This window comes from Asparagus officinalis, chromosome 4 (genome assembly GCF_001876935.1).
Source record: "Asparagus officinalis chromosome 4, Aspof.V1, whole genome shotgun sequence".
NCBI classification, from domain to species: Eukaryota; Viridiplantae; Streptophyta; class Magnoliopsida; order Asparagales; family Asparagaceae; genus Asparagus; species Asparagus officinalis.
In genome coordinates this window covers 106,927,858-106,953,505 of record NC_033797.1, presented here as the reverse complement: position 1 = coordinate 106,953,505, position 25,648 = coordinate 106,927,858, and the positions used below count along the sequence as shown (strand labels likewise).

Genomic DNA, 25,648 nt, shown 5'->3' with positions numbered 1-25,648 from the left:
GTGGTTTTCCATGTTTGCAACTTGCCAATACGACACACTTAATCCGCTTATGCTCGTTTAACCATGAACTACGTAATTTGGTACCAAATCCCAAAGTACGTAGTAGCATATACACTATAAAATTCACTTACTTCTTCATATGATTTGAATGCCGTACCAACTTGTGGTTCCTTCTCATTTCTCAATTCGGTTTGTTTCTTTCTCGTTTATGTGCATCATGTCCATCTTCACCTTTGGAGTATTAAGTAACGTGAGGAAAATTTTTCATTTTCATGATTCCTTTCCAATGTAAGAATTTGACCGTGAAAAAGTTATACTTCTAGGTACCGTTTGACAAATGGTTAAGGAAGAAGTGTTAAAGAGAAGGATTAATGTACTTAGCCCTTAGATATTCTGAAGGACTAAATTATTAACCTGTTAAATAAGTTTTATTTTAACCTTTGTGATCAGTTTTAGTGTTTGGGAATAACAATGATTTTGACTATTTTTTTTATAATTAGAAGAGTTAACTCTTAATCCTTTTAAATAGGAGTATTAGTAAACCCCTCATTTTGAGGGGTTAACTCATTTTAATCCATCTAGAGGGGTTAGCTTAACCCTTTTATATTTTTTATGTTTGACAAATTATGAAGGGTTAACTCACTTTAACTATTGTATAGATTTTTTGTGTTTGACGAGTTAAAAATGGGATAAGTCTCCTTAACCCCTCACTTAACCATTTGCCAAACGGTACCCTAATGAAATTTCGATCAACCAGTGCCTATTGTGATTTGCAAAAGCAATTAGCGACCATCCAATAAAACAAAGGAAAAAACCAAAGGAAAAAAAAAAGAAAAAAGAAAAAAAAGGAAAAAAAAAAGAAAAAAGAACGAAAGAAAGGAAATCGAAAACTTTTGAGGAAAAAATTGGTAGCTACTTGCCCTTCTTTTTCCTTTCATGAATTCGATCACGAATTCGAACAGCGATAATCTTTCAAAAGGAACGAATTGAGGCGACCTTAGATTTGTTTTAGGAAGACAACGTAGAGGAAGAAGCAATGGAATGTTAAGAATTTTTTTTTAAAAGAAGCTTAATAATATACTATACGAGGCTTTTTAATTCTAGGCAGTTTTAATTTTCCAATAATAAAAGACAATTGCTAATGAACAATCAGCAGTGACGTGTAAGCGCCATGCCAGTGTGGTGTAGCACTAGTGTGAATAGGAGGGAAAATAAGAAGAGGCTAAGAACTTAAAGAAACTTTGTATAAATTGCTCAAGCCTTAATTACAAAGTTTACATTCAAGGCTATTTATAGGCTCACAAGAAATTCTCTGTAATATTTAGATTTTTCATGATACATCAAAATGCTAGAGAATTCTATATAATTCTACATACATCCATGCTTAATATATTTTCTTCCTAGATTATTCTAGATATTTCTACTTTACATACTTTTTTACAAATATCCTAGAGCTATCTAGAATTACAAATTATCTTCTAACAGTTATTGCCGCTCTTAAACGATATTATTAGTTCCTGGACGCAGCCTAAAACGATATTCACAAGGTAATCGTCGGTACTCCACTGGACGCTGCCTCGATTGACTCATTAGCCCCAAAAAACGAGGGAAGCGCGAAGCCTTGATTCCCTCCTCCACTCCTATATATCGAGCTCGATTTCGATCCTTTGAACGAAACCCTAGAGGTGGGGGGAAAAAAATTCCAATGGCGCTTCGATCCAATCTCTTCCTGTCTCATCATCTTCCCAATCTCGGTCCCTCCTCAAACTCCAATCCACTGTCTCCTTCCTTCTGCATTCCTTGCTCACAATTCCCGTTCCCTCGCCATCCAATTCAAGGTATAATCAATAAAATAAAAAAAAATGCTTGCTTTTGCCCATCGATTTTGTATTTTTGGGCGAGGATTCTTTCTTGATCTTTTTATCTCGCTTCAGTTTTAGGTGGTTTAAAAAGAAAGGAGGGAAGTGGAGTTGCTGTTAAGCGGAATTTGCCAATTTTCGCCGCTGCGCAAAAAGGAGAAAATGAGGTTTGTTTAAATTTGCAAAAGAAAGGCACATTATCTTTTTTTTTTTTTTTTTTTGCAAAAAGCACACCCATCTCTTAATTTGGATTTTTTCTGTTGACAGAGTGATGTTGTGAAAGAGAGGAGCGTGTCTGTGGTTTTATTGGCCGGAGGAGTAGGGAAGAGAATGGGGGTAAAAGTTTCCCTATCTTTTTGACGACAGTTAATTTTTAAGCATAGTTTATGGTTTTCTAAAAACTGTTGCTTAATTTTCTTTTCCACTTGCATTTTTTGGAGTGGAGAAAATTTCCGTCTGACTAGATTTTTGTAAACGACAGTGATGTCCGACATTTAGAGTTAGATGGAAACTACAAATGATAGGCAAAAAAACCTCATTTGATATTTTTGAGAGTTGACTGGGATTAACTACATTTAAGAAGACTTAACTCCAATTTTGATAAAAATAGCAATGAAAAAATTATGCATACTTTTCAAACATAGGAATATCTACTCAACTACTTACTCCCTACACAATGAATCAAAATTACATTATTAAAAGAGAGTAAAGCTTTACTTGATATATTGGGATTGATGACGAGACATTCCCAGTTTCCAATATCCTATTAGGAAGATGCATTGATCGTAATCTTATTTACTCTGAATCATATTCCTTGTAAATTAGTTCTTACGCCTAGAGGGATTTATGAACTTGGGTTCAACTGCATATGTGTGAAATCTTTCTTAATATATGGATCGGAGCCTAGAGGAAAGAGATGCATATTTATTAGTTATTTTTTGCACTATAAGGCATGCATATATTGAAACCTGAAAGGAACTATAGCGAATATGTGGTCCAAGCATGTGGATTTTCTAGAAGAGGAATTTCGATAGAAAGGATAAATGGAGCAAGATTGTTTCATTGTACGAGCATGTAAATTTAAAGCAGACGTGTCTAAACACATCCTCTAGTTCACCTTGGAAGTGAGAACCATCTAAAGGTGATATACGATCTCAAGGTGGAAGAAGCACACGTGAGTTCTGAAAGCACCCTAATGCCACTAGAAAAGAACCCTAGAGGGGAGTGAATATAGTTTATGCTAATCTAATCCGATTTATACCAATTTAAAACTAATTAACAATATATCCTAGCAAGAATGGTATTCAACAAGATAGGAGCAAGGATATATAAATAATACAAGGGTAAACAATCTAAACTAGATAGTGGGCAATATAAACAACAAGCAATATACAAAGCGATACAAGATATGAACATAAAAGTAAGTGCGTCAATGCAATCACAAACAAATGATATGTTCATGGAGTTCGGTCCCCACGACCTACGTTTCCGCTCCTCACCTCGAGGAGATCTCCACTATCACGACACACCCGGTTTAGAAGCCAGAACTTCTCTACACACTCGATTTTCTAGTTCACCAAAAACTTTACAATCTCACACTCTTATAATCACACTTTACCCCCTCTTAAGTGTTGGTCTTTAGCCCGTGTCTCCCTCAAGTGTTAGGAATTACAACCTACCTCTAGGCATTACCACCTACCCCACTCCTCTCGGGATGACCCCGTCTCTCACCACACACTCCTCTCGATGTACAAGTGTATTACAAAGTGTAACTTCATAATTAGGCACAAATACAATTGTTTGTTCTCTAATACAAGATGAGAACTAAGTGTAAGCTCACTCTCTAAGTCACACAATCCTCACAACCCAAATTATACTATGTATGAAATACAATAAGCTCAATGATTGTGTGTAAACAAAGAGTATCCAATAAAACAATTAAACTCAATAATAAAATCTAGCTTATGAAAATTAGAATCAAAATAATAAAATAGCTAGAATTGAGTTTAAGAAAATTTCTCTATAGATAACAAGAGAGAGGGAGAAGAGTGAATGCTCAAACACCAAAAGATGATCTCCACTTGCTCTTGTGAAATTCTCTTCACAAATCGAAACTAGAAAAATGCTTAAAAGCTTTTTAAACAAACTTAAACCAAACTTTAAACCCTTGTTAAACTTTCTTAAAACATTCCCTTTTTGTTCCTAAAACTGAGGATATGTGGGGGTATTTATAGGAACCCTAAAGCCAAGAGAAAACAAGGTAAAAAGACAAAAAAAATCAAAACTGGAACAGGCTGAAAAAACTAACAGTTACAGCATCAGTCGACTGACGATTTTCATCAGTCGACTGATGAGCTGACCGTTAGAGGCATTTTTCAGCTCATCAGTCGAATCTTTATCAGTCGACTGATGGATCATTAGTCGACCAAAATAAAATAGAAACTTTTTGTTATTCCAGATGATTTCTTCAGTCGACACATCAGTCGACTGACGTTATCAGTCGACTGACCAATCGACTGATAACAGGTTATCAGCCTGATTGAAACATAAAATCTGATTTTTAATCTGCCTTTAAAATGGCAAACAAATTTTAAAATTATGAAACTTTGAGAAATGATTGTAGACATGATAATACACATGTTATAAAAACCGGTTTTCAGAAATCATCTCCCATTTGTAAAATATCATCATTTTGCAAAAATATCCAAAAACATAAAACTAAACATACATGTTTTTGACATACTGATTTAAACAAACTTTTAAAACTTTTAAAACTGATTTTATAGACTTAATGAATTGATATATAAAATATTGTTGTTAAGTCTATAAACCAAAAACTCAATATTATGTAAAAATAAAGTTTTGCACAATATGCATTTAACAAAATGATATATATGAAACATATAAAAGTGTATATGAAGATATATATTGTTTCATATCTATATAGCTAAACCAAATCAAAATAATAAATATGAAATATGTAATTTCATATTTATATAAACTTGAAAACCAAAACATGTATGTATATATATAACTATATATATACATAGAAACCAAAAACTAAAATATGTGTATATATATAACTATATATATAAACATAGAAACCAATAAAATATGTGTGTATATGATATTGAGCTTAAAGTACTAAACACACATAATATAAAACCTAAAACTAAGTTATCCAAGCTTGAAGGTCTTCAATGAGCTCGACTTGGTTAACTGTGCGGATGAAGAGGGATCTTGGATCTTTAACTTGAATGCAATGCTTCACTCCACAATTCCGCCGACCTCTATTGGATTTGATCGTGAATGCTCGATTCCATCCATCCTCCAACGTATTGTTTGACTAGAATAAATACAAAATACAAACACTAGACAAACAACGTTAGAAGTAAATTATTTGTAAATCACCATCAAAACGAAAGGACCTAACAAGTTCATGTGCTCCTCGACCTGAGATCAAAGCAGAGACATTATGCAACTTTTCATTGAGTTGGAACATGAAAACATAAAAGAAACTATTAGTTTATCATGAAACTAAATGGAATAAGAATTATAATTGATGAGTTGCAATAAAGTAAATACTTTTCTCAAACTTCCACTGACTGTTAAGCAAGATTTTAAATGTCGGATGTCGGGTTCATGTCGGACGGCTAAAATTCATGTCGGATAGCAGAAATCGGAGATATGTCGGGGGACATGAAAAACATATCGGATTGCCATATCGGATGGTGTGCATATATGTAATAAATATCATAAATAAAATCTAAACATACTTAATAAATTCTATTGTTTAAACATATAAAAAAGTAAATAGCTTATGATACTTAGAGTTGATGGTGAAGGAAAGAAGTGAGAAAAGAGGAGTCCGATGTTGATGGTTAAGGAAAGAGAAGATCACCTGATATTGATATCGGAGGAATAGCTCGGAGAAGAAACCAATGAGATGTCGAAGGAGAGATAGAAGATGAGCGATGAAAATGACTTAGATCTTTTTTTTCATTTTTCCTAACTGATCGAGTTTTGTTTTTGGAAGCTATACTAAGACAATCAAGCGTTTAAATTCAAAGCTAATTAGATAAACATAACCAAAAGCACAAAAAAAATCAGCCAATTTTTCAGACTGAAAAATCAACCGACATAGCCGATATGTCCCCGATATATCCGCCCGACATATCCGACATGTCCCCGATATATCCGACATGAACCCTGAAAACGCTATACGCATTGAAAAACTCCATATCGTGTCGGTCGGCCCCTAAATCCGACATGTCGACCGACATGTCCGACATGTCGCCCGATATTTGAAGCACTGCTGTTAAGGTCTACTCTCCATTATTTCTCAATATTATCTCTTTGCCAAAAAGCCATCTATAGTCAAACTAATTGCCTAATCTCATGCTGGTGATGGCCAAGCTATCTGAATTTTGGAGAATCATAGTTAGAGGTTAGAGGAGCATCGAGAAATATCCAATGACATGGTCTTCTGCTGCTTAGATCAAAGTTATATTTGACTCTTAAACAATGTTGAAAAAAATGCGTTACATAACTTGTTATTTGCCTAATGTAACTTAACAAACCTTAAGTGTTACATAACATTTGAAATAGCAGAAACACGTTATTAAGTCTGATGACTTTTTTCAATGTCGTGATATGATTATGGCTGTGAACTTAAGATATTTGAAGAATGTAGGGAATGTGAAATTTTGGATGTGATTTGTTAATTTGTGATAATATATTGGGACGTACTGATTAATAATTAGTATATGTTGTATTGAATTTTATATTTTTTTTTGGAAAGTTATCTTTTATTTTGAAATTATGGTCCTATTTGTTAAACTCATTATAGATATTTTTGTATTTGTTGTAGAATAAATAAAACAAGTAGCCTATGTTGTGTTACACTATATGCCCTTTAACCTAACAAGAGGCATACCATCACATTATACATTGTAACGTTATTGTCAACATTGCTTTACTTTGAAAGTATCAGATCCAAATGATAATTGACTTGTTAATGATCAACTATATGTGAACTATAGCCTGTGTTTTAAGCTCTTACGATGCTTCATTTGGAAGTAAAATGAATAACAATTTGCAGCATTTTGTCCATTCCTTAGGTAGGCATGCCAAAGCAGTATCTTCCTCTGTTAGGTCAACCAATCGCATTATACAGGTAGCTTTTTGTCAAATTATTACTCTAAATGTATCAATCACTAATCTTCTTTGGAGAAAGCTAACTGCAGATTAGTTTTTTCGCAGTTTCGATACATTCTGTGGAATGAATGAAGTGAAAGAAATAGTTGTTGTATGTGATCCATCCTACACGGATGTATTTGAAGGTCCTCATGGCTCCTCACAACATTTTCGGATTTATCTTTCCATCTCTTGAATCTCATTTGTTGGATTGGCTAGCAATTTCTTACTAATTATGTAACAAAGACTAATCTGCTTTTTTTTTTTCAGATGCAAGTGACAAGATACCAGTAGATCTTAAATTTGCACTTCCTGGAAAGGAGAGGCAAGATTCTGTTTTCAATGGGCTTCAGGTTTTCATGATATCTAAATCTCCCTTTAAACTGTTGTTTTCTTGAAATGTATGTTGAACTAAAACTGGTTCTTCCACCAATCCATCATTTGAGCAAACTGAAAAACAGTAGCTGTGTCAACGCACTGCTGATCTGTTTCTGGATCTATACATCAACACACAATTCAATTGCAGATATATTAGATACTTGTAGTTATTATGATTTATGGTAATGCATTTGCCTTTCTAATAGAGAGTCACTTTGTTTTGGAATAATGACATTTTATAGATGTCTTTTTAGATGCAGAGTCACAGTTCTTTCAACTAAAAATAGGCGTGTCTAGCATTCCAGGACACGATGTCCATTTGTGTATGATGCTTACAAATGTATAAATTGTTATTCATCTAAAAAAAGCGTAGAAGATTTGTCATGTCACTTCTCTTAGATCATTGACTCAAATTATGCTCAAATTATGTTCCATCATATGTGCGTAACCACCTAGAATCTAAGTAACACCCCAAACTTTGTGTCTTCTATCCTTTTGTTTTTAGGGGTTTACTTTTGTTGGTAAGTCCATTCAGCTTTATGAGAAGTTTTTTGAAGATTGGCGCACGAAGTTGAAGGATCTAGTTTGCATCGTCAAATGCCTGCATGACTTAGTAAATTTGTCAGGATCTTAGAAGCTTCCAATTAAGTAGCATAGCAAAGGCAACATAGGACAGGAAAGCAAGTTTTTAGCACATTTAGTTATGTTGCAGTTCAATGAATTCTACTAGTGACTCACCTTTTTCTTTCTCACTTCTTAAGCTTGGACTTACTTCCCTGCTGCTCCTTCTAATTTTAAAAAAATAAAAATAAATTGTGGTGTCTGTTCATGATTCCTGAAACATAAGAAATAAAGCCCTTATCATCAAATGCTTGAGGAGAGTGCAATTTGGTGCTCTTTCAAGTTCCTTTTCATTTATATGAATCTAGTCATGTAACTTGAAAGTAATATAATGAGTATATTCATTCTGTTATATCTTTATCCACTTCACCAAGTAATACCTGAGACACTTATATCCCTTTTATGTATTCTTTCTTGATCCTTGTTCCTTAATTGTTATTAATGTTTACTAATTCATTTTTACTACATTTCTTATTTAATGAGTCGTACCAGGAATGACTCACTTTGACCTTTCACAGGAAATTGATGGAAGTTCAGAACTTGTCTGCATTCATGACTCTGCGAGGCCTTTAGTCTCATCTGTCCATGTCAAAAAGGTGTCTCCTTAGCTCTACCATCCCACGGTCTGTTGTACTAGTGATATCTTATGACATTGAAAGTTATCGAGTACTGTATTTCAAAATTCACATTTCTTGATATCTAGTATATTCTACTACATATGGTGAGAAGAAACACAAATAATTTGATTTATGCACCTGACTCGTTTACACAAGTAGTTAGTTCCATAATTACATGAAGGTTATGTATGTTTTTGCAAGCAAAGCAGACTTGTTAATCAATTTTTGAAAAATAATAAATAAATAATTGAAATCTGGAGATAAAATAGAAATTAAAGTGAATCTTCCTTTGCAATCTCAGATGTAAATTCACCTTATCCAACAAACTTTTTAAAATTCAAATTATATTTAATCTTATCTGCAAATTGTTTTAAAAATAACAAATAAACTTATCAGCTGATGATAAAATTAAAATTTTGAAAATATTATCATTTTAGCTAAACTATCCTATCTAATTTACATCTCTTTTATATACGAGCAAATCCAATCAACATAGCAGAAACACAAAATCATCATCTATGAGCATAAAAAATCAAATATATCATAACTTGTGCAACCAGCCAACATGTACAACAAATAATAATAAGAAGAAAGAAGAACGCCAACATAACCAGGAGAAAACAATAGTTAGCCGGACCCTAAGCCGAAAATAGAGAAAAAAGAGAGAAAGGAGGAGAAACTTATATAGTTCATTGCTTCTTTTTCCTCTTTGTTTATCGAAGCTACGTATCTCTGTCATTATTCCTCTTGTCAAAATGAACATCGTGAAACAACTGGGACCACTATGGTCATCGTGATTGGTGTGCAGTTTGAAAATGGCTCCAACCTATGATTCTTGTGGCCGAAATGTAGCAAATGGCAACTCTGACACATTGGCCACAAGGCAATCACGAAATGCTCTGATGTCCGATCTATGGTTCTTGTGCACTACAGGAAATATGAAATGGCGTCGACTTGCAGCCCTTGTGGCAAGTAGGCAGTCATGGAGTGGCTTTGACCACAATCATTGCGATCAGTAGGCACCTGTAGATGACTCCATATAATTTTCATAAAAAGAACTCTTCAGTTGACTTCTATGTCAATCTGGAAATTAAAGGTATCAACCTCCATGTTGCTTAATTGGAAATCAAAGTTCTCAACCTCCACAACCCCCACATGTATAGCCTAGAATTAATCAAAGTTATTGACCGCCATATTGTTAAACCAGAAATAAATAATATTCTGACTGCCACATCGTTAAACAAAAAGCAAAAAAATTATTGGTTCAAAATGTCCTTAAACCAAATTGAAACCAGTTCTGAGTGACCAGAATGTGTTAAACTGAATTGCAACTAAATCCAAGGATCAGAATGTCGCTAAACTAAATCTGATGATCGAAAATTCACTGAGCTAAATCTGAAGACCGGAATGTCACTATTAAATCTAAAGACTGGAATGTTCTTGAACTAAATCCAAGGATCGGAACCTAAATCCAAGAATAGAATGTCCCTAAAATAAATTCACAGAGCTGAATGTCCTTAAGAACAACTGTAATGTCCTTAAAATACATTCATGGACCAAAATGTTCTTAAAAATAAATTCATGGACCAAAATGTCCTGAAGCTAAATTCATAGACTTAGAATGTCCTTAAAATAAAATAAAAATAAATTCATCGATCGCAAATCTGAAAAGTAAGTTATTTAGTGATATGATGGCATTCACCTCATAGTGAAAATCATCTTTTTGGGTGAATTATCTATGTCCTCTATGTTGTGAAATTTCTTCTAAAAGGTTGTTGAAGATCATTTTCATAATATAATAAGAAACTTCTGGAAAGGTATCTTCTTTTCTGCAGAATTGAATTTGCTCCGTAATCTCTTGCTCAAAGAGACATTTTATTGGAAGTGCAAAAAGTTAAGGCATCGCTTGTATGCAGGGAAACATATAAATTCCATTTCAGCATCCTGTATTATGATGCCTGTCCATATGAATATTCCTAAGACATTAATTTGCTAAGTTACTACTTCTCCAAGCTTGATAAACATCAGAGATACTGTTTTCAATAGTATAAGTTCTGCATGCAGTAGTACTTCGAACACTATCTGCATAGTTCCATAAATTTTGAGCGAAAACCATAAATTATGGCCATCTTCTTAGCATAAATCCAGAATCACCACTTGCAAGATTATTATTTTTTCCATATTCTTAATACTGATGTATCCCGTTTCTTATTATTTTGTTTAGTCAGTATGCTTGAAACTAACATACTCAGGATGAAGGATTTGTAGTTGCTGCTGACCCTTTCTGCAGTTGTAGTGGTGAAGTCAATCTGCCTGAAACTTATATTTGCTCATAACAGCTCTACTTAATTAATAGTAGACAATAGGATGTAGATGCGTTTAAGAGTGATATTGCAACCCCAGGAAATTTACTGTTCAGCCCCTTTGTTTTTGTATTTTGTAAAAGACAAGTTTGTATTACTTTCCATGCAACAAATTGTCTTGGTCACAAATTGTGATCCCAAGTGTAGGTTGGGTAACTGACCTGTCTTGTACCTTGTTCTTTTTCAGAACATGAATTCCATTCTTGTCCGCACAATCTTTATTGTTCTCCCAAGCAATACACAACTTATACGTTCCGTAAGCAATGAGAGATGGGGTTACTATATGAAAAGTCTGTAGATTGTATAATTTCTGATCTCTATGTTTTATCTTGTATAAGATAGTAAGATACACATGAGAAAACCTTTAGAGAGTATTATTTGTATGGCCATTTTGTGGACATACATTCTTGTGAACATATTCTTCATGTAGGTTAGATTAACTTTTGAAGTTCTTAGCTTCATATGGTTTGCAGGTTCTTATTCTTGATGTAGAAAATTTATGCTCTAGAGTTGATGCCAATGGAAAGTAATTTCAGGTATACTTGTTCGATTGCTAGGTTCTTAAAGATGGTTGGCTGCATGGGGCAGCTGTTCTTGGAGTTCCTGTAAAAGCTACCATAAAAGAGGTGCTTATAATCTGTTCATTATATTTGCCCATCTACTTTTAGTGATAATCAGTTTCTGCAGATATCTTCAACTAATGTTTTGAAGTATTTATATGGCGGTCTCGCTATGTGTTAATTGGACCCTACACATACTATAACTGAGTTTTTTGCTTCTAATATTGGATAACATTCTTATGCGTAGGCTAAGTACAAGCAACGTCTTTCTACTTCATGTTTGCATCATGACACATGTTAATTAGTCACATAGAAATGCTTTGAGCAAGAACCATCTACAATTGTGCAAAAGTACGAATGGGAATATCATTATTTTTGCATGATGTTCAGTGCATTTATGCATATTGTCCTACTGTGCACCTTGCAGGCTAACAGCGACTCTTTCATAGTGAAGACCCTTGATAGAAAAACACTTTGGGAGATGCAAACACCACAGGTTATTCGTTATTTCTTCAATTAGTTTGATTGAAAGAAAATGTGAAAATAGTAGCTCTTGTTAGTGGCTAGAGGCGAACTATCTACTGTGGTCTTTTTGTAGGTCATGAAGCCTGAATTGCTTCGAAAGGGCTTTGAGTTTGTCAATAGGTATGGCTTCCTCCCCTTGTTTCATTTCCCAGTTGGTTAAGTTTGAGATACGGGTTATATGTTGAACTGTTTGCAATGATAAGTTTCAATTTATGAGTAACGTAGGGAAAATTAGTCTCCAAAGCGTGATATTGCATGTGCATTATTTTTATGCAAGTAAGTAGCTTTCATCTATATCAGTTAAGGCTACCACCTATCGTAACATTTTAATTAAGTTTTCTCATGACCTACTCTACTATGATTGATAGACCTAAAACTAGCGTTGAAATTTTTGTTGACCCAGAACTTTTCTTCCAGATATTTATTACCACAAGTATGTGAACATGGTAATAGACGATTAAGATGACCTTCTTATTTAAAGCTCAGAGTACCAACCAGACCTTCTCAACCTTCATACCTGCAACATACACAGTTCTCTCCTAATCCCCCAACAGAAAAAAAGAAAAGAGAAATTTAAAAAATAAAAAAATAAACAGCTTGTCAAGCGATGCGGTAGTTTCCACAGAGGGTCATTCCAATTTTCCCCATCCCTTCTGTTGTTGTATGATGTGGGTGGCACTGGCTGGCTGGCTGTAATTCTTTGAACATAATGTCGTACCATGAGAATCTTTTGGTGGTGTTAATTCTTTCAAGGGCCAGGCTTTGGCTTTCTCTGTTTGACAAAAACCTTGTCTACAAATGTCTGATACCATTGTCTTTTATCAGCTTTTGCTTGGTAAATTATAGGAGTAATCATTATTTTTGGGACTGTTTCTCCCTTTTTTTTCCTGGAAGAGGGGTGTGGGGAGGGATTGTGGGTAATTTTATAATTTCGGTTGCTGGAACACTAAGCCTTCTTAACATATTTTCAGCAGGTGCTTTCCTCATTGTACATTAAATTAAAATTATGTTTTACTGGTTGGAATTGCATTAAAAGATGTCATCCATGTTATGAACTTCCAATATTTTGGGCTGATCATGATGTAAACGACTTTCTAACTTCTGCATTTTATTCTAGCAGCATTCAGCAGTCTTCTTCTTCTTCTTTTTATTTTTTTAAATAAAATTTCCAATCTTTCTAAATCATCTAGCCTGTGAATCAACAATAAGTTGAAATGCTCTCACTTTTTCACCTCCACAACAGGAACCAGCTTGAAGTTACGGACGATGTATCAATAGTGGAGCACTTAAAACATCCTGTTTATATCACAGAAGGCTCTTATACGAACATAAAGGTATTCAGCTCTCCCATCTCCGCAAGTTGAGGCATCGGTTCGTTGTAGATAAATGAGAAATTATGAATCAAACATACTCTGGTTTTCCGTCTTTATTATGATTCTGTCCTCATATCGTGAAATTGCTGTAGGCTATGGTTTGTAACTTGCTCATTGTTTGAATGCAACTTTGTTTAGATTCAGCTTATTCAGGCATGTAACATGAGCATCCTTCAAATGTCCCTTAGACAAGTCTCAATATGAATAGTAATGATGAAACTTAACTATGGTGAATGGAGATAATGCATACATCATATAAACCACACGACCGCTAACGTTCCATACACGCACACAGGGTGTGAGTAGCTGAGTAACACACAACCCTCGAGTTACACAACACACTATACTGCGAATGTGAGTACGGGTGTTATTTCTTTTGTGAATGTGAGTGTTGTGTGGGCATGTTGGCGTGTGCGTGCGTGTGTGTGCATGTGTGTGTGTGTGAAGATGCTGGTGATGAGGATGCTGTGAGTTGAACTTTGCTCTAGGCACAATCTATCACAAGCCTGATATGAAGAGATCACATCTGGAATACTTGAATTTCACAATCATTGGACTCGGTGATGAGAGATAAAACCTATGACCCATTATATATTTTTTATATATATCTTCCTTTTTCTGACTGATACTGCCTCTACAAACTTTTCACGATGTTCTGTGTATCTCTATTAGGTGACAACTCCAGATGATCTGTTATTAGCAGAGAGGATATTGAATATTGAAGCGGCAGTACCTGCATAATCCTACAGGATGATGGTCGCCTTGTTCATGGATTCCTTGAAGAAAATTGTTGTATTCAATTGTTTATCAGGATTTCACTGGTTTTAAAAAAATTGTGACATTTTACGTTCCAGTGGGGAATTATTAAATTGCTTGATTAAATGATGAGAGAAACAAAGCCAATTACATATATTGAATTTTTCATTTCGGTCTAAGAGTTTCGGCTTTCTTGTTAGAATATCTGCGTTGTGCTCCAAATTGTAGACACCACATAGTCTTAAAGAGAAATCGTTCGTCTTTGCATGCTAGAGCAACTTCTACAATTATTTAAGGCTGTGTTTGGGAATGCTGATTTGGGTTTGGATTTGAAATTCTGGGTATTTTAAATCCAAATTTCATGTTTGGGCTCAACTTTGGGTCATGATTTTAAATCAAGTTATTTTATCCAGTGGATTTGAAAAGCCCAAAAAGTATGGATTTCAAATTTGGGCACAGTACTTGGTATTTGCCAAATCCTCACCCCACAAAATCCAACCCTTCAAAACCCGACTCCTCTTTTTCTCCTCTCTCACGCTCGTGTCGAAGTCCCGATCTCTCACGCTCGATCTCGATCTCAAATTTCATGTTCGATCTCGATCTCGGTCTCGATCTCAAAGCTCGATCTCGATCTCTCACGCTCGTGTCGTAGGTATCTCGCCTCTCTCCCCTTCTCCTCTCTCAGTTTCGGTCTCCCCCTTTACTCCTCTCTCTCACCCTTCCATCGAAACCCTAGATCTGTTGTCATGACTTCAATTTTTCACATCGCAGGTATTTCTGATTGGGATTCAAGGTATGGCTTCAATTTTTGCCGTTTTTTAGAACAATTTTTTTGGGTGTTTCTTTGGGATATGAGGATGTTGAGGTCTGCTACACTTTTGCGAACAGTGTTCTCATTTTTCTCTTTCAGTAGTTTTTTTTTGGGATAATATGAAGAGAAAAGTAAAGTTAAAAACCTCAGTGGTTGAAAACCAAATAGATGCAAGGTATGGCTTCAATTTTCGCACTTGTATGTTGTATGTTATAAGCAAAGTACCAAACTAATAGCAAATGAAGAGAAAAGTAAAGTTAAAAACCTCAGTGGTTGAAAACCAAATAGATGCAAGTATGTATAATGTCTGAACAATGCGTGACCAAACTTTAGTCATGTGGATAATGTCATAAAGAATGTGTGATTGAACTTGAAAGTAGAAACATGTCTCTCTTAAATCAAGTAACACTATTACATTATAGAACTCATTGGAAGTTCAGGTTTAATGTGTTATAATATAACATTATACATCTTATTGTGTTGTATATGTAGTATGATAACAATAGTATGGATTGCTTGATGATAGAAATTTCATGGAACAGGAACTAAGCTACTGTCGAAGCCAATCATGTTTAAGTCCTGAATTTCGTCTCCGCATTAGGTATGAGTGGCTGACATTGGTTTTTTAAGTGTTTTTATGCTTCTCTGCATATGATAAATTTTGTGCCCTACTGGTGGATGTGACTTAAGTAATAAGTATTAAGATCTCTTGTACAAATGTTTGATCCATAATTCATCTACTTAAGCTTTTGATCGAAGTGGTTTGCTAGCCTTGTATTGGAGCATAGGACTTTTATCTGAACATCCTTTATCATCTTACATGTTTATCTTTCTATGAACTTCCAATCTGAAAGCACTCATGAGTAAAAACTAGATGACAGATGATTTCCTGTCGGCTTGAAGGGTTTGAAGGCTTTATGCGATACAAATAATTGTAAAGTCTGTTGGGAAGTTCATTTACTAATTTGAATGTGAAAACATGTATTATGATCTCACTTACGCAATGTAAACGTACAAATAATAGGATCTTTTTCTTTCTTTTTTTTCCACCGTAAACCAAAGCTCGTAATGTTGGTGGTCTTTGACTGATTTGATCCCAGCCTTTCCAATTGAGAAATACTACTGGAGAAATATATTGTCCATTCTCTTGTGCAGGCAAGCACTGTAATCGCACATCTACAACAGACACACAAGATATATTCAAAAACATTGTTTTTTAAGATCAGAAAATAGACTGTGATATTAGATGAAATGTGGGGGGAAAAAGATCTCAGGAACTCTTCTATCCAGTAATGCAATCTAAAACTAAAATTAGATGATATCAGTGCTTACCTGTTGGAACCAAATGCCCATTGATATGCGGAGCGTAGTCGTGATGTGTATTGTTTAGAATTAAGCACAACATTCAAAAACTTTTTGTCAGAAACATCTACAAATTCTTACAAATTCTTACAAATTCTTACTGATAATGTACATTTACATTGAGTAAGTGAGATCATAATACATGTTTTCACATTCAAATTAGTAAATGAACTTCCCAACAGACTTTACAGATTCTCCGTAGAAATTTATCATATTGAATTTGCAAGGTATAGTGTATCCATTTCTTTTACGTTCATAATTAAAACATGAAGACTATATGTGATACAAATAATTGTTAACCATATATATTAGACAAATATAGTACCATCTCACAATGAAAAAAGAGAATGTAACATTTACAAACATTATAAGAAAACTGGGTTAAGTTCCTGTTAAAATGACAGTAAAGTTTACATAAAGAATCCCATCTTCTGGCTTTCCACAAGTTTAATCCTCTCCTCAATCTATACATATATTCACAAAGTCTCTCTGACACCACCCTTTAGCACAGTCTGAAAAATAATTTACAATTGGGAGAATGAATATACATTTAATTTGAGCCAACTGAAGCTGCACAATTGAAGAAATTGTCGCTATGTTTTTACATATTTTAGCTCATAATGTAAAAAATAGGACAAGCAAAACATATTTTTGTCGTTCAAATGAAACAATTAGTCGACAGTTCCACAAAGTACTTCAAGCAGTCATGAACATAGGATTCCTCTATATTAGACAATGTGAACGATTCTCTTTGTGTCTTGTACAATGAAATTGCTTTGATGATGATGATGACCCCAATGCGCCCTAGACTTCTGCACGCATAGCATAGGCCATATGAAACATGTGAAGGCCTGTGTACATGCTTCAGAATTTGCGACCTAGACTTCTGCACGCATAGCATCAGCCTGTAGAGTTATTTATCTAGGCTGTTCTGGTTCTGTTTATTACTTCCCTGAGCTTGCCTTCTCTTCTGTCAGTTAGATATATCGCGTGGCCTTCAACTGAGGATGTGTTGTGGAGACAGTATTCGGTATTTTTTATCTATGGCTTTTAATGATGCGCAAAAGGGTTGGATTAATTGATTTAGGAAGTTTGTGCACTGATTAAGTTTAAGACGTGAACCACTGATGCTGTTTCATTTGGTGGGGCTTATAAGCTGTAGGCTGGGTTATTTGATGGGGGTAATAACTAAACTGTTCTCTATACTTATATTTGCTGTGTGTTTAGTTTAGCATCAGCATGATTTATAACTTTTCTTAATAGAATTTCTAAACACTTCCTATTAGTAGCAGTATTTTACCTGCACAGTTACTTGAGATAAAGACTATGATACAGTTCCAAATGATGACTAAGTTAAGTTATTTGTTTTGCTACTAAGTTAAGTTTTTTTCTTCTTACACTTTGGTATGTATACTAAGTTAAGTTATTTGTTTTGCTACTAAGTTAAGTTTTTTTCTTCTTACACTTTGGTATGTATTAGGATGACAAAGAAAGGGAAACTAATTGCATCTCAGTCGAGATCATATGTTGTGTGGAATCGTGATATGGACCCAGCTTTAGCCAATGTGTTGTATGATCAAATGAACCAAGGATTAAAAGTCGACGGTACGTGGAAGCCTCAAGTGTATCAAGCTGCGGTTGATGCACTAAAATCATTTAATAGCAACTTGAACAAAGATAATGGATGGCATTCAAGTGTTCAAAGCATTTGAGAAGATAATGGATGGCAATCCGAAAAAGTTTTATTTGTTGAAGTCACTTCTTGATGATGAAAAAAGAGATTTTATTCTCTTTATTCTTAAGGAGTAGTTTCTAGTTGGATAACAAGAATCCCAAATCTTTGAACCCATTTGAGTAAGTTCTCTCTTGGATTTTTTTTCTTTTTTAAGGCATATGTAACTCCCATTATTTTGTCATTTTGATGTTATTTGAACAATATTTTTTAATTGAATATTTCTACTTTGCTCTAATTTGCCCCATCTTTCTTCCTGCAGATTAGATGATTGTTGAATTCAGATAGCAAAATAAGCGCAAGTGTCGATTGGTCTTCTGTTAGTCTCTGGCAGATTTCAAAATTTATGGAGTCTGTTTTTTCTCCTCCTTACCTGTGGCATTTGCTGATTTGGATGATTGTTGAATTGTTCTTTTGTTGCTACGGATAGGGTTTATCATACGAGCGGTTCTGAATTCTCGGTTACAATTTCTTTACATTGAGGATACTTCTCTTCTCACATGCTATTCAGTTTGCAACTCTTTGTATTTTTTCTTATTAACATTTCTCTTGGTATATCAAAGACCAAATTGACTATGTAATTGTCAGTTGTACCTGCTCTGTTTATATAGGATGATGTTTGAGCATGGCTTATAGGTTGAAATCAAGGTTTAGATAGTTACATTTTTAATGTTCAAACACATGAAATTGTTACTTATTTGCTCTGATATCAACTTATTCTCACTTTGAATATGTGTGAAATATGAAACAAACCTCAAGTGTTTTCCAGCCTGGATATCTGTGAAATATGCAGTGATGATGTATTATTTAGATATGTTTTTGTAAGATACTTGATATGTTTGTAGAGTTTTTTTTCAAGTTATGGTGGGTAATAAATTTGAAAACTTAGCAAATGTAGCTATCATCGCCTAAATTATAAATTTGTGTTTTTTTGGTTATTATTTTACACATCTCCATTGTATTTGATGAGTTAAGAGAATAAATTTTTATCAATTTTAAATTTAAATTCATGTATAATAAAGTACCCAAACACTAGATTTTGAAATCAAAGATTTCAAATCCTTTCATTTAATAAAGATATCCAAACAAAAGATTTCTTAAATCATGGATTTCAAATCCTAAATTTAAAATCCCTTGATTTTAAATCAACTTCCCAAATCCAAATCAAAGTTCCCAAACGTAGCCTAAAAAAAAAGGGGCGACCTCAATATTGTCCTAGACGCGTAGTCTCTTTGAGAAATACTTGCAAGCTAGTCAAAAGTTGAAATATACTGATGATCGGCTAATTATATTTCTTTTAAATGATATTCATAAATCGACAAGTTAAAAAGAAAAACCCTTAATGCATATTTACGTTAACAAAAAGATGAAAAGTTTTAGTTATTCTCACATCGCCTTATAGAGAGTCTTGGGGCATTGTGCTTCTCAAATTTCCATTAGTAAAAAAGGGTCAAGAAGAAAATGTATTAGTATCCAGAAGAAAAAAAGATAAAAAAAAGGGCGAACCCCGTACCCTTGTGTTATTAAAAAGCGTTAATTTGAAAAACTCCAAAAGTTTAGGGGCTATTAAACTAAAGCCCCTTAGCATATTTATTTAGGATTTTTTTTAAAAAAAATAGGCTATTTTTGCTAAATATTTAACAAAATCGACCGTTTTGCTAAATGTTTAGCAAAACCGAGAGCTGGCAAAAAAGAGGTCGGTTTCGCTGAATCTGGCTTTTAAAACACACGGGACTACTAGTCCCATGTGTTTAGTGGCCGCTAATCGGCCACTAAACAAGACTCAGAAAACCCACGGGACTACTAGCCCCGTGCGTTAGACAGAGACTTCGTCTTTGGCACCCAACAAATCCACGGGTCCCGTGGATTTGTAGGGCTTATTTAAGCCCCAGTTGTGCCCAAAAATTAATTAAATGTAATGTTGTGAATTAATTAAATGAGCTGTCTACTATGTTGTGATATTGTGAATTAATTAAATGTGATTTAATTTATGCTTATTTCTTAATGTTTATAACTTATATAATGATTATACTGTTCAATAATGTATATGAGGCGGATTTTATATTTTTTGTGCATATTTAGAAATATAGATGAGGTATATATTTAATTAAGTATGATCTGTGCATGTTTTGTGCATGTTTTGGTCTGCCTAGCAAATCCATAGGATTACTAGTCCCATGGATTTGCTGAGTAGCAGATTCGAAATCTTTGTCTAACGCACGGGACTACTAGTCCCATGCGTTTTGTGAAAATTACTCAGAGAACCCAGGGGACTAGCAATCTCGTGCGTTTTTTAAAAACTATTTAGAAAACCCATGAGGCTAGTAGTCCCGTCGGTTTTCTGAGTCTAGTTTAGTGTCCGATTAGCGGTCACTAAACACAAGTGACTAGTAGTCATATGTGCTTCAAAAGCCAGATTCAAGGAAACCGACCTCTTTTCGGCCAGCTTTGATGAGCTGGCCAAAAAGATGTCGGTTTTGTTAAATATTTAACAAAATGATCGGTCTTGCTAAGTGTTGATAATAGTGTTAGTAGTGGGTTTTTAGTCCCATATTGGTTGTGAGAACACACCTCACCCTCCTCAACTTATATAAATATATGTGCACATTCAATATTCAACTAAAGGGGAAATTTACCCAAGACTTTCTCTCTTACTTTAACATGGTATCAGAGCTAGGGTTATTATTTTATTTTTAATAAATTTTTTAATGCTTCTGTGTTCGTTTGCCAAATCTTGGCGTTGCTGGTTTGCAGTCGTTTAACGTTTTTTTACGTTCCTCAGTCGGATTTTTGGCCTTGCTGCTTTACGGACTTTTAATGCATTTCACATTCTCGTTTAACCTTCGGGTTCTATTAATTTTCGGGGTTATATTTTAAACCTTCGGGTTTCTATTTTAACGACATTATTGTTTCAAGATCATCTCTTGATCTCAAATTTACGGCATAGCGGTTTTTCAAGACCGTCTCTCGGTCTCAAATTAACGGCATCGCCATTTCAAGCCGTCTCTCGGCCTCAAATAAATGACATTTCCGTTTCACAGTCAGTAACGACATCGTCATTTTAATCCTTCTCGACATCTCAACGTCTTAATGTCTGAATGTCTTAACAACGGCATTAATCCGTTGTAAGTCTCCGGCATGAGCATCAGATCCGGCCGATCTTCGGGCCACCTTGGTCGCCGGTTGCTTCTTTTTCTCAGATTTTACAGTCATGTATAACCTTCGGGTTCAAATTTAACCTTCGGGTTCTTACATTTTACCTTCGGGTTTCTATATTAACCTTCGGGTTCTCCTTTAAATATTTGGGTTTTGTTCAAGGATTATTATCTTGAACTTTGAATTGCTGCTATTATGGCCTCTTCACTGGCACCTGCTTCTCAGGCTCGGTCTAAGCTCTTTTGCACCTATTGTAAGAAGGAGGGACACCGCTTTGAGATATGTTTCCAGCTTCATCCTAAGTTACGTTCCTCAGGAACTGGTCGTAGTCAGCGATCCCCTCAGTCCTGATCCAGTGCATCAGGATTACCGGTCAATGTTATGCCATCTACCACTTCAGACCCTACCATTCAAGCTATTGTAGATATTAGCCGTTAAATTGCTACTCTTCAGCATACCACCTCTTCATCTGCTGCAAAACTCTCTGATATTCACCGTTAAATTGAGGCTCTTCAAGCTATTGCAAATATTAGCCGTCAAATTGTGACCTTTCAGCATATCACCTCTCCATCTACTACACAACTCTCTGATATTCGCCATCAAAGCCGTAGTCGGCGATCCCCTCAGTCTCGATCCTCTAGTGCACCAGGATTACTTGTCAATGTTATACCATCTACTACTTCAGGCCTACAATTCAAGCTATTGTAGATATTCATCGTCAAATTAAGACTCTTCAAGCTATTGCAGATATTCGGCATCAAATTGAGACTCTTCAAGATATTACAAATATTAGCTGTCAAATTGCGGCTCTTCAGCATACCACCTCTCCATCTGCTGCACAACTATCTGATATTCGCCATCAAATTGATGCTCTTCAGCATAGAGCCACTACATCTATTGCACAACTCTTTGGTATGCGTCTTACTGGTTCTTCAGCCAACCCTTCAGTCTCTGGTATGAACGATCTCTGGATTTTTTGACTATGGCTGTTCCTTTTATATGACTCGTAATGCCTCCCTCTTATCTCCTGTCTTCACTTCCTCTTCTCTTCCCCCTATCTACACGGCTACTGGATAACCTTTGTCTATCACTCAATATGGCTCTATCACCTAACAAATTAATTGACCCATCTGATCGTCTAACTCTTAGCCCCATCTATGTAGCTCCTCAGTTGTGTTTGAATTTAATTTCTATTAGCTCCTTATGTATGGATAGCCTACTTATATCATTTTCTTCTGATACTTATATTGTGCAGGATCCACAGACGGGAAGACTATTGGGTCTGGCCGGAGGAGACACAAACTGTATTTTCTGGAATATCTTTACATTCCAGAGTCCATACGTCCACATTCTCTTGTTGCTTCTGTAAGTCCAAAATCCTCTACTTTGCTTTTCATAGATTTGTGGCATAGACAACTTGGTCATATGTCTCATAAAAAGCTAAAAAGTCTTAACCAGTCCGGAGTACTTGGTCCCGTATTCTCTCATTCTCATATTGAGTCATGTACTGGTTATAAATTGGCTAAATTCACCGCTCTACCATTTCCAACCAGTACATCGGTTTCCACTTCCTTATTTGATTTGGTCCATTCTGATATTTAGGGGCTAGCTCCTCTACCTTCTTCATCTTGCTACTTATATTATGTTAGTTTTATCAATAATTTCTCTTGTTATACATGAGTCTACCTACTTAAAAATCACTCTGACGTACTTGTTGCTTATCAAGTCTTCACTGCGATGATCTTCACTCAGTGGCAAGCTCGTATTAAAGTTTTACGTTCTGACGGTGCCACAGAGTACCTATCCTCTACCATGCACTCTATCATGTCCTCTCATGGGACTATCTTTCAACAGTCATGTCCCTACACTCATGAGCAAAATGGTATTGCTGAATGCAAACATCGACATATTCTCGATACCGCTCGATCCATGCTCATTTCTTACTCTGTTCCTTGTTGTTTCTGGGCTGAGGCCATTCTCACTGCTACTCATGCCATTAATATCACTCCATCTAGCTCTCTTTCCGGTGCTACTCCTGATAGTCGTGTTTATACTCATCTTTCCCATTATGATCTAGTCCACGTTTTTTGTTGTCGCTATTTTGTTCTTCTACCATCTCACGAACATGATAAATTGTCTCCCAGAGCTATTCTCTGTGTCTATTTAGGAATTAGTTCAGAACATCGAGGTTATGTTGTTATGATCCTGCATCTCGTCGAGTTCATATATATCTCGACACATTCAGTTCGAAGAGGATTCTCTATTTTATTCTGCTTCCGATAATTTTAATTTTCTCTACACTACTGATCATGGTTCTCCGCCAGCCACATCACCCACTTCCTTACCTCAGTTCTCCTTTCGAGATCTCCCTTAAATCTCTTCATCTTCTTCTGTTGACTCTCTCTTACCTGAGCCTTCTCTTTCACCATCTGATCCCTATTCTGTAGACACGACACCCACTCCAGAAAGTACTATTGACCTCCATACACCTGCGAGCATCTCCCCTGCCTGAGCTTCCTCTTACTCTTTGTCGAGGCAAACGCCCACATGTCATGCCTGCACGGTATGCTTAGGTTACTTGCTATTCATCTATCTTTCATAATTTTCTTGCTGTCATTCTTACTATAGTTGAGCCAAAGTCCTTTCAAGAGGCCGTTCAATTTCTAGAGTGGCGACAGGCTATGCCTGAGGAATTTTAAGCCTTTCAACAAACACATACTTGAGATGTTGTTCCATGTCCCCCTGACATCTCTTTAGTTGACAGTAAATGAGTTTATAAGGTCAAGTATCATTCTGATGGCACCATTAAACATCGGAAAGCTTGTTTAGTGGCGCGAGGTTTTACTCAGCAACAAGGTGTTGATTATAAGGAGAAATTTGCTCCTATTGCTCAGATGCCCACCGTTCATACTCTTCTTGCGGTCGCTGCTGCTCATCGTTGTCCCTTATACTAGATGGATGTCAAAAATGCTTTTTTCTATGGCTCTTTATCTGAGACAATATATATGCAACCGCCTCCAGGGTCCAATATTCCTGCGGGACATGTATGTATCCTTTGCCATGCTGTTTATGGTCTTAAGCAGGCACCCCGTGCTTGGTTTGAGTGTTTTCGTGATGTCATGCTCAAGGCGGGCTTTATGGAAAGTCATCAAGATGCTTCTCTATTTATTCGCACTACATCACGTGACAGAGTTTTATTACTCATCTATGTAGATTATATGATCATTACAAGTGATAATGTGGCTGGTATACAGTATGCAAAATCTCAGTTGCAACAACAGTTCCACATGAAGGATCTTGGATCTCTTCGGTATTTTCTTAGTCTAGAAATTTCTCAAGGCTCGCGGGTGTACTACTGTCTCAACAGAAGTATTTCTCAGATATTCTAGATCGAGCTAAGCTAACTGACGATGCAAGTGTCGATACTGCACTCCAACAGAATGTCAAACTTCGCTCTACCGATGGTGAGCCTCTATCTGATCCTACCCGATATCGATATCTTGTTGGCCAGTTGGTCCATCTGTGCATCTCTCGACCAGATATCTCTCATGCTGTTGGCATTGATAGTTAATTTGTTAGTACCTCACGTTCTGTACACTATGCTACCTTATTATGGATTCTTCGGTATCTCTAGGGTACTAGCACTCGCTCTCTTTTGTTTCCTGCTACATCCAAGTTAGAGCTTTATGCATATTCTGATGGGCTGGTGATCCCACTATCAGAAAGTCTACCACAAGTTATTGTATATTTATTGGTGATTCCCTAATTTCCTGGCGGAGTAAGAAATAAGATGTTGTTGCTCTTTCCAGCACCGAGGCAAAGTATCGTGCAATATTCACAACAACTAAAGAGATTATTCATCATCGTCGTCTTCTCAGTGATTTCGATATTTCTGTTTTAACTCTTACTCCTCTATACTGTGATAATAAGAGCGCCATCCAGATTGTTAATAATTTAGTATTTCATGAGAGGACCAAACATATTGAGATTGACACTCATTTTGTCCGTCAACAAGTTATCAAGGATAAGACAATTCTACTTCCTCATGTGTCATCGGCCAACGAGCTTGCAGATTTCTTCACAAAGGTCTTACCTGTTCATCGGTTCTAGTTTCTTGTACGCAAACTAACTTTGTTTGATCCAACATGAGTTTGAGGGGGCTATTGATAATAATGTTAGTAGTGGATTTTTAGTCCCACATTGGTTGTGAGAACACACCTCACCCTCCTCTACTTGTATAAATATATGTACATACTCAATATTCAACTAAAGGGGAAATTTACCTAAGACCCTCTCTCTTACTTTAATACTAAGTATTTAGCAAAAGTAACCTATTATA

The 25,648-nt window shown here is 35.6% G+C and overlaps 1 protein-coding gene and 1 long non-coding RNA gene across 2 annotated transcripts; both read left to right on the top strand.

Annotated features, from left to right (window-relative positions):
- LOC109837943 (2-C-methyl-D-erythritol 4-phosphate cytidylyltransferase, chloroplastic) lies at window positions 1,532–14,427 on the top strand. Its single transcript, XM_020406332.1, has 12 exons — window positions 1,532–1,838; window positions 1,935–2,026; window positions 2,127–2,195; window positions 6,980–7,035; window positions 7,122–7,201; window positions 7,326–7,408; window positions 8,573–8,650; window positions 11,592–11,660; window positions 12,022–12,090; window positions 12,193–12,239; window positions 13,363–13,453; window positions 14,165–14,427. The coding sequence occupies exons 1-12, from the start codon at window positions 1,706–1,708 to the stop codon at window positions 14,231–14,233; spliced, it is 936 nt and encodes a 311-aa protein (XP_020261921.1). The 5' UTR covers window positions 1,532–1,705; the 3' UTR covers window positions 14,234–14,427.
- LOC109837944 lies at window positions 17,842–18,885 on the top strand. The gene is made up of 2 exons (XR_002246509.1): window positions 17,842–18,275; window positions 18,416–18,885. It is a non-coding gene; the product is annotated as an uncharacterized LOC109837944 (long non-coding RNA).